This window comes from Pygocentrus nattereri, chromosome 10 (genome assembly GCF_015220715.1).
Source record: "Pygocentrus nattereri isolate fPygNat1 chromosome 10, fPygNat1.pri, whole genome shotgun sequence".
In the NCBI taxonomy this organism is placed as follows: Eukaryota; Metazoa; Chordata; class Actinopteri; order Characiformes; family Serrasalmidae; genus Pygocentrus; species Pygocentrus nattereri.
The window spans coordinates 39,977,337-39,987,718 of NC_051220.1; the positions used below are offsets into that span (position 1 = coordinate 39,977,337).

A 10,382-nucleotide genomic window follows, 5' to 3' on the forward strand; every position below is an offset into this window, starting at 1 on the left:
TGATATAGAACCATTTTCTTTACTAAAGAACTCTTGAAGAACCATCTTTTTTAAGTGTGTATAAAACCAAAATTGGTGAAAATGCAATTTAAAGCATTTTGGAACCAAATCCAAACCCTTAAATTATGCGCATGTATATATTTATTGTTTGATTTGTGTTAGTGGGACACAGCCCGGCCCAAACTCATAAACCGACATTCCAGATGTTGACTTTACTGAACATGCAGATGCCACAACTGTAAATCTCCAAGGCACTGGATAAAATAATGCACGCTAAAAAAAGATGCACTGAATGAACTTGATTCATGCGTTAAATGCATCATTCACACATGCATGACAGCAACACAATTACTGCCAAAAGTAAACCAACTGGAAAATAAGCCTGTATTAATGTAACATACAGTGGGGTGCAAAAGTCACCATTGATCAAATTACAGTATTTTTAAGGTGAAAATAAGTCAGCACATCCACTACAGCCCATGCGTCAAACACAAGGCCTACGGGTCCGATATGAGCTTGTTTCACCATGCGCTGCACTACAGTCCCCAGCATGCACTGCAACATATTGCACGCTCTGACTCTCCCACCCCAACAACAATCCACAATTCCACACCAGTCATATCACCAAAATGCTTTCCAGTTGCAGCTCAACCAACACAAACACTTAACGTCAGCCCAGCAGCTCAGAAACGTTCAAGTGTTAATGAACTTGCAGCGAAGAAAAGATGCCAGGTGTCTATTTGAAGCAGATAGTAGGTTTAAAAGACTCACGTCCTGGAGACACTTAAATTTGGAATATTTCAGGGATTCATGTCATATTTCAAGGTCAAAAACAAGTGCCTGTATTTTACTACTTACGTTTTTGTGTATTTCGAATAAACAGTGGTCAGTTTGGGTTACAACACAACATTAATTAAAAACTTTTTTTTTCTCTCGCCCATGAATTTGGCCCTTTTAGTGGTTATGTTTGACACCCCTGATCTACAGGGAACGCAATTTTTAATGTAAGCGAAAGTAAGATAACAACATGTAAGAGGTATGTAACGAGGGATCTTAAGTCATTTTGGAGCATTTCTATATGTCCACTCGTCATGAAATGTTAATGCACGTAAAAAACAGCTTATACTCAATATAATATATATAATAAAATATAAGAAATATGATAAAACTCATGGAGTAATGAGGTTTCGGTCCCATAGTAATGATATATTCAATGAACTCAGCCTTGTTTCTGTCCTAATTCTGGCAATGCTTGTGTTGATGTAATGCACTCATTTCAATTCAACTTCAACTTTATTGTCAGGGTAGTACAGTATAGCGAAACACTACCGGGCTACTTTTCCAGTGCAGTAATAAAAGGTGCATAGTAAACAGTGCAAAGACAAAAGACATGCATGGTCAGTAGATACAGGTGTACCTAGACAAAATGTGCATAGGCAAGTGTTATAGGTGTATTGGACGTATAGACAGTTAGTGCATAGTCAGATATTCAAGTGTAGGGAATACACTTTTGGAAATTATGTAACTGAAAGGTTATTAAGAGAATAAAAGGTGTGTCTTATTACACAGGCTCCAAAGAACCTTCGTTTTAGGAACATACTCATCCGAATCAGATAAACGCAATCCACCCGCTTTTTTCAGTAAGTGTAGTGCTATTGTTGACTGAAGTCACTTATAATAGGCACCAGAGGCCTACATGCAGCACAGCTGGGCGCCCAACGAAGGGCTTAGCATTGTTTATGTTCCTTCTGCTTGATGAAAAGAGGCAAATCCCTACGAAGGTCTTTATCCAACTTTTTATGTGATCTGTGGATGTTGCTGTGGCTTTTCAAACAGTGGTATTGTACTTTCTGTACAATCCCACTTCATCTCTGGCAATGCTCCTTTTAAGCGTCACACTCAGACTTCAGCTCTTCTTTCTTTCTTCCTTTATTTATTCTTTCCAGTGAACCTTTGCATGTATTCGGGTTAGAGGTTGTGCCTCATCCCCATAAGTGCATTGTAAGGAGGATTTTACTGCATGTTTGGCTTCATAGTTTGTATGCTGTATGCATGATAAGCTGCTGGTATTTTGACCTCTGTGTCTTGTTTTCTCTAGTGTGGCAGTAAGGCTAATCCTTTAAGACGCAGTTGGCTCTGCCGGCTTGGACTGGAGCAATAAAAATCTTCCTATGATCCCTGAGCCAAGAGAAGAGTGGATCACACTGGATCTCAGCACATCCTATTGGAATTGGGCTGACAGCACCAGGCAGGCCAACAGAATCAGTAACAAGGTAACTAGCAAGAGTAGTCTCACTGTTATGTGTTGTTTGCTGTATACATCCCTTGTTTCGGAGGGTCACCTTGCCCCTTGGAGCTGAGTTGCAAGGGGTAGTGGTTGAAATCTTACCCTACGAAATGGGGCCCTCAAATAAAAAGAGCATCACTTCATTAACAGCTACTAGCGCCGCTCTGTAGGCGACCCTGCCCGTCTACAGGGACAGCAGAGGAGGGGAAGTTCAGCTCCTCACTGCTGGGCTTTAGTTACATTTAGGGATCATACGCCTTCAAAGAGGGGGGCAGTTATTTATTATCACCCCCCTAATTCTTCAGTGATGTGAAGCTGAAGTCAGATAATCACCAGATTCCTGTTCGAACTTTCCCGTTCCACCTTAAAAGGAGCCGCAGTTACATTCTGACGCTTCAGGCGTCAGAACTGTTGGACTATTTAAGGTGGAGCAGGAAAGTTAGCTAGCGAGACATTATTATACTACTAGTGATTTTTTATGCTTGTTATGAAGAAAAGCACCATAATACATTGAAACGATATTAAACTAAGATAATATAATTGTTATCATCATTTTTTAACTGAGAAAACACTCACATTTGTGGGTTTCTTTGGTCTCTTGGGCAGCATTTTTTCTCTCATATCTGTCTCTGAAAAACCTTCGCTTGAAGGGTCATGTAGCCCCAACACTTCACCCTCCCCCTCTATCTCAACAACAATCAGGACACCCTACCCCTAGACGTGAACACACTAAACGAAGGGCTAAGGACTAAGTGGTAGGGGCGAGGGGTGAAATGGGATTGGGCTGTGAATGGGACACTCACTGAGCACTTCATAGGTGTTTTTCATGCACGGAGGAGGGGTCAAGTTCCAGAGGAGGCTATGTGTAAACTTATTTCCGGTTTCCACGCCGCTCCGCTATGAAGTCCTGTGCCTTAGGCAGGACGATGTGGTCAGAACTGTGGAAGAGCTATCGAGCTCCAAACGTGCAAAACTCCATAAGGGATATAAATTCTTTATTGAGAAGTTCCTTTTTGATTATGAAGGTAAATCTTCAGCTGGGTCCCAGTGTTGTAGTTAGCTATCTGACGCTAGCTGCCTTACTTACTTAATGTCTCAGACAGGAGGAGTGATGCTAGGTAGTTTCCGCATTTGGAGATCTTTAAATATGTGTCTGTTTAAGAACAGCGTCTAACATGAATTACTGTGTTAAATTATATCCTTCTCAGTCTCCAAAGCTGAAGATGGGGAGATCCATGTAAGCGCTTGGATCTCCCTGTCGAGAAAAGCGAGGAACCACAGAGACTAGTGGTCCAAAAAAAGTGGTTCAAAGAAGTTTGAAGGAATCGAAAACCCATTTTGCAGTTCATGAACCCATTTTAATTTACGCAGTTAGATTTACTGTTTTATAAGCTGATTCACTGTTAGATTTATACTGTATGTGTCAAATATAGCCACACATCTTTCCAGTAACCGGCTGCCGTCAACTGGGCCACAGATGTTCGGTGATGCCACTCTCGAGGGTCTTGGACGCGAGCCGTGATTTCGCTCCGTGACAAAAAACCCATGCAGACATGCGGAGAACATGAAAACTCAACACATATGACTGGTCAAATGTAGTACAGAGCTAAACGATAGTAAATAAATAAAGTGTATTATTTATAAAATATAAATAAATAAAGTATTGCTACAGTGGGTGTGTATGAAACCTTAGGGGTATGTTTTAATGACAGCATTTCACACAATGCGAGTAATTGTTACCTCCCTATACATTGTTGTCAGATCAAAAGCTTGTATCTCCAAAATGGTAAGTTTACAGGAGAAGGAAAAAACCTACTTCATTTTTAATGTAAGTCAATGGAACCAGAATTTTTCCCAAGTCATTTTGGGTCATTTCCTTTGCTCCATTCATCATGAAATTGGCAAACAATGTAAAGAGTGCCAGGTCATTTCAAATTATGTACAAAACAAAAAAATGTCAAAAATGGAGATAAGAGGTTTTGTCCCGACAACAGCTATATATATATATATATATATATATATACATATATATATATATATATATATATATATATATATATATATATATATATATATATATATATATATATATATATATATATATATATATATATATGCACACATATACGCATCCTTGTTCTTCCTCCTCTATCCCCAACATATCCTGCAGCTCCACCACCCCGTTCTCCTTGTTATCAGAGTCTCCGAGGCGGCCCTCACTCTGTTATACACAGACTCTCTTGCTCGTTGACTCCAGCTGAAATGTCATGGTGCACACATACGTGCTGTTTCAAATTACTTTGAATGTCGGCTCCTCCCTCCTTTTTATTGAGATTAAGCATTTCTTTCTGAGCTCATCATCAGATGGAAACGAATGAAAACTCGAAAACGGAAAAGATTTTACACAGAACTTCCCAAACCGGATGTGTCGACCCCGGAAACGAGAGAAAGGTTCATTCTGACCACCTCCTTGTTTCCTCACTCATTGTCCATTTTATCAGCTCCACTTACTTGTTCCAACTGGCCCCTCCCAGTCTTCCATATGCGTTTGTTTACATGTCCATGTGCTTCTTTGTTTTGTTTCCTCCTGGTTCTGCCCCCTTGTTTCTTGACTCCGCCCTTGATTGTTCCCACCTGTTTTCCACCTGTGTCTTGTGAACCCTCGTTATCCCTGTTTGAATTTGAGCCCTGTGTTTTCCCTAGTCTAGTGCTGGTCTTGGTTTAATTTGTTTGAAGTATTGAAGCCATGTCTGTCCCTCCTGCTCTCCGTGTTGGCTCTCTGACCCTGGACCGTCTCGACCCTGAGTGTGGATTTGCCCATAATAAATCTCGCTTGTCTTCGCACATGCATCCGCCTCATCATCGCTCCCCGGCGTTACATGACTCTATAGCTGCAGTTTGTAGTCCTACAGTTACAGACTGTAGTCCATCTGTTTCTCTGATACTCTGTTTAGATGGTCTATACAAAACCATCTACTTTGCTTTATTTGAATGAATTCTTTGTTAAGTAACCTAGACTCACTGGCCACTTCATCAGAAACACTGACTATATAGGCACACTTTGTAGGTGTACAGTGCTCATCTGTTGCACAATTTATCAGAAAGAACAGTAAGTTGTTCTTCATAAGCCAATTTAATTATTCCCTCAAAAAGAATTACCACCAACAACAGAACATTATACATTTTCACACCAAAATGTGTTTGGTGTTACACAGAAAAATCTATATAGCAAACTAAAACTTTCTCTAATAGTGATGGAATTATCATTCATCATATAGCACTGATAAGACCAATGGGAAAGGACCACGACAGCACCACCTCTGATTAGAGGTGGGAATGTGTAGATACTCGGTAGGCAGTTGTTAAGCAGTTGGTAGGTGGTTGCTAGGGTGTTGCTAAGCGTGGTAGTGTTTAGATGGTTGCTAGGGTGTTCTTAGGTTGTTGCTGTTTATTCCTATGTGGGGATAACAGTACAAGGATATTCCCATATTAGCCTGTCAGCCTCTTTGCTGTTTGCTAAAGTGAAGCCTTTTATTTCATATACACAAAAACTGTGTGACTGCAAACATGCATGCATTAATGAGATCCTGCATTAATGAGATCCTGCATTAGTGAGATCCTGCATGTTTTTCGTCCTCTAAGCTGGGCTGGGCTGGAATATCCTGCTGTGTAATGTCTATGGGTGTGCACTACAGTAGGGGAAATACAAACCTATGTAAAAATCCGATTATGATGTTTTGTGAATCGATTCAGAATCGAAGGATAAACACAATGCGTTTTTATTGGATATTGATCCACAGTCTGCAAGGGTAAGGAGCAGCCTGCTGTTCATATGTATGGCTGCTGTTCATATTGCCATGTGCACAAATGATTACTAATATTGCTATTTTTATTATTAGTAGTATTGTTTATTATTGATAATGGCTTTGGTTAATTAACCACAAATCAAGCATTCTTTTTTAGGTTGGTAAACCATTCCGCTGTTTTTCCAAACAGCTCAAAGCATTTTATTGGATATTGATAAGAGGGTCCTCAGTCTGCCAGCATGAAGAGCAGCCCGCTGTTCATATTTATGGCTCCTGCTTTTAAACAGTGGTCCCTACGTTTCCCTGCTCTTTCTGTTTTCGTGCTGCAGCACAATTCCTAACGAACAAAGCTCATTCCCAAAGTTTTCATGAGGTCGACATGGTTGTATCAGAGCAGACAGACACTAAAATGTGCAAGAAACGAAACGGTAACAAACCGTTCTCAAGAAACCGAGCTCAAGAAACGAAACGGTAACAAACACCATAGCTGCGCTGCATCTGTCTCCATGTGCACAGCTGGAGTTATCTGGACAACATCTGGGGCGACCCAGCTAAACCCTCTCATGAGGTCTGAATTCTGCCGCAATCTTTCTGAGCCTGGCTTTTGCAGCAGTTTTAGCTCTGGCTTTTGTTGTAACCTTTGTTCAAATGCATGGATTTAAAGCAGTTCTGCATAGTATTATAGTGCAAATCTCACTAATGCCCACATTAGTCAGCGCAGGCCCCTTTTTCCTCGCAGGGATGAGGCAGCCATGTGCTCCATTTACTGAGGCTGCTGATTAAGCTGAGAGGAAACACTACAGTGACCTCAGGCATTTTCAGTTTTTTGTTTTGGCCTCCACTGAATCACTTTCTGAGTTAGTCTTTATTTGTAAGGGAATACTTCAGTATATTTAGACCTAGGAATGAATCATAATATTAAAATATAATATTGTAACTACTATAATATGTATTTAGACACCCTGCGATGGACTGGTGACCTGTCCAGGGTGTATCCTGCCTTCCACCCAATGACCACACACCCCCCCAACCCTGAGGAAGAAGCGGCTTAGACAATGTGTGTGTGTGTGTGTGTGTGTGTGTGTATTTATACAGTACTGCACAATTTTAGGCACCTGAAAAAAATAATTTTTAAAATGTTATTTCTTAGTAAGAGTTTATTTGCTCTAAAAACTATTAGAATAAATACAAATGAATTTAATATAGTAAGTAATGGCTTTATATATATTAATGTGCTTGTCTAACCGTTTCTAAACCTCTCCTTGAGGAAGACCAGCAAGACCAGAAGACCAGTCTCCTAGAGGAAAACCCGTTACCTGGTTTGGCTGTTCAGTCCTTCATTAAATCAAATCCGATTAATGAATCCCAGCAGTGTCTGGAGCATCCAGGAGAAATCTGGAACTAAACTTGCATTTTTCTAAGCAGCTTATATAATATCAAATGCTTTTTTGAAAGCAAGAATATCTTGTTACTGTTTACTTTGTATTTATTTTATTCTGTTATATAGTGGAAATAACACTCACTGCTAAAAGAAACTTTTTTAACAATTTGCTCAATATCTCCAATTTTCCTAAGACTTTTGCTAAATTATTTTCACTGTTAGAATTATGTGTAATATTACACGTGTTAACTGAGGACACACTTAGAAGAGCAGCCAGTGGCTTCAGCACTTAGTTTTAGTCAATGGCCTTCAAAGTTGTATAAAAGAGTGCGGACTTCACCGCCTTTAATCACGCACAGACTATTTTATGTCTGATTAATGCAATTAATGCAGTACGGATTCATTGTTCAGCTCCTGAGCCAAATATATATATATATATATATATATATATATATATATATATATATATTTATTTATTTATGAATATAATATATGAATATATTTTATATGAAAAATATTTGGTGCCTTAGAAACTCACACTAAAATTAAATAGCCTGTTTGATACTGTATCTTTAAAGCTGATAGATGTAAATAAAATACACTATATTGCCAAAAGTATTCGCATCCCATTCTTAATCCATAGGGTTTAATATGATGTCGGCCCACTCTTTGCAGCTATAACAGCTTCAACTCTTCTGGGAAGGCTTTCCACAAGGGTTAGGATTGTTTATAGGAATTTCTGACCGTTCTTCCAGAAGCGCATTTGTGAGGTCAGACACTGATGTTGGACGAGAAGGCCTGGCTCACAGTCTCCACTCTAATTCATCCCAAAGGTGTTCTATGGGGTTGAGGTCAGGACTCTGTGCAGGCCAGTCAAGTTCTTCCACACCAAACTGGCTCATCCGTGTCTTTATAGACCTGCTTTGTGCACTGGTGCGCAGTCATGTTGGAGCAGGAAGGGGTCGTCCCCAAACTGTTCCCACAAAGTTGGGAGCAAGAAATTGTCCAAAATCTCTTGGTGCTGAAGCTTTAAGAGTTCCGTTCACTGGAACTAAGGGGCCGAGCCCAACTCCTGAAAAACAACCCCACACCATAATCCCCCCTGCATGCAGTCAGACAAGTACCATCTCCTGGCAACCGTCAAACCCAGACTCGTCTGTTGGATTCCCAGATGGAGAAGCGTGATTGGTCACTCCAGAGAACACGTCTCCACTGCTCTAGAGTCCAGTGGCGGCGCTTTACTCCACTGCATTTGACGCTTTGCATTGCGCTTGGTGATGTAAGGCTTGGATGCAGCTGCTCGGCCATGGAAACCCATTCCATGAAGCTCTCTACGCTGTTCTTGAGCTGATCTGAAGGCCACATGAAGTTTGGAGGTCTGTAGTGATTGACTCTGCAGAAAGTCGGTGACCTCTGTGCACTATGCCCCTCAGCATCCGCTGACCCCGCTCTGTCATTTTACGTGGCCGACCACTTCGTGGCCGAGTTGCTGTCGTTCCCAATCGCTTCCACTTTGTTATAATCCCACTGACAGTGGACTGTGGAATATTTAGTAGTGAGGAAATTTCACGACTGGACTTGCTGCACAGGTGGCGTCCGATCACGGCACCACACTGGAATTCACTGAGCTCCTGAGAGCGACCCATTCTTTCACTAATGTCTGTAGAAGCAGTCTGCAGGCCTAGGGGCTCGGCTTTATACACCTGTGGCCATGGAAGTGATTTGAACAGCTGAATTCAATGATTTAGATGGGTGAGTAAAGACTTTTGGAAATATAGTTATATATGTTCTGATTGGCTGCCTTGTATTGTGGCTCATTTGAAAAGCAGTCCAGGCTGAAACACTCCTTATAACTTCATCGTGAATGGGCCGAGTTAAACTTCTGCAGGTTGAAAAGCTGGATAGATGTAAATGTGTTGGTTTTTGTGGCATCATGAAAACACTGACTGTATGGACTAAAGAGTGAATGGTCAGTTTTGAAACTTTAATGGTGTTTATGTTCTGCAGGAGGCACTGTAATAATTCTGCGCTGTAAAAACTGTAAAAAAGTTTTCCGCCATATTCACCTTTGATGAATCTACAACAGAGATCGTGGCAAACTAACCTGATCTGCACAGCATATGTTTACTACCTATATGGGATCTTTAAAGAGACCAGCAACAGCAGAAACACTGCAGAAGACCTACAGTGACTTGCAGCAGTAGCGTTTAAGCCGGCTGCAGCAGATTCACTGCATGATGCTCAATTGTAGGTCAGAGCGTGTTCTTGTGAGGAGCTTTAATGTAAAGGATTTTATTTGCAAATACCATTTTGGCCTTTGCATCAGCTGAGAAATAGAGCAACAACACTGCACTAATATCCTGGATTTTGCCCTTCGTCTCTCTCTCGCTCTCTCTCTCTCTCTCTCTCTCTCTGTCTCTCTCTCTCACACAGATTCTCTGGCTTTGTTGGATTAGCTATGTGATTGTTTACTAGCTGTACAGGCTGTGGTGATTTGTGCTTTGTTTGTGTCATGTTGTTTATCCCTGCTTTGTTTCTGAAGGCCAGTTGCTGTCCTACGCTCCTGTCCTCCTGTCAGAGCCTGACCGAGGTCACCACCGCGCTTCAGCACACATCCAGTGGCTTCCAGGAGCGTCTGGAGAATGTAAACTCATGGTCTCTTCCTCTTTTCTGATTTTCTTCTTTGACAATATTTAAATATTCTATAATATTTCTTTAGACATTTTAGAGATGAGCTCTAGTGTTTGGTCTGTTAGCTGTATAGTGGAAATAACACTCACTGCTAAAAGAAACTTTTTTAACAATTTGCTCAATATCTCCAATTTTCCTAAGACTTTTGCTAAATTATTTTCACTGTTAGAATTATGTGTAATATTACACGTGTTAACTGAGGACACACTTAGAAGAG

General features: G+C 40.7%; 1 protein-coding gene across 1 annotated transcript in view; it reads left to right on the forward strand.

Moving 5' to 3' along the window:
* The window catches only part of ankrd6a (ankyrin repeat domain 6a), a 35,023-nt gene that overhangs the window by 7,306 nt on the left and 17,335 nt on the right, over positions 1 to 10,382 (forward strand). Inside the window, exons 4-5 of the mRNA XM_017711263.2 lie at positions 2,099 to 2,273; positions 10,017 to 10,118. Of these exons, the coding sequence (XP_017566752.2) occupies positions 2,172 to 2,273; positions 10,017 to 10,118 (204 nt within the window). The 5' untranslated portion in view covers positions 2,099 to 2,171. The remainder of the gene's footprint in view (positions 1 to 2,098; positions 2,274 to 10,016; positions 10,119 to 10,382) is intronic.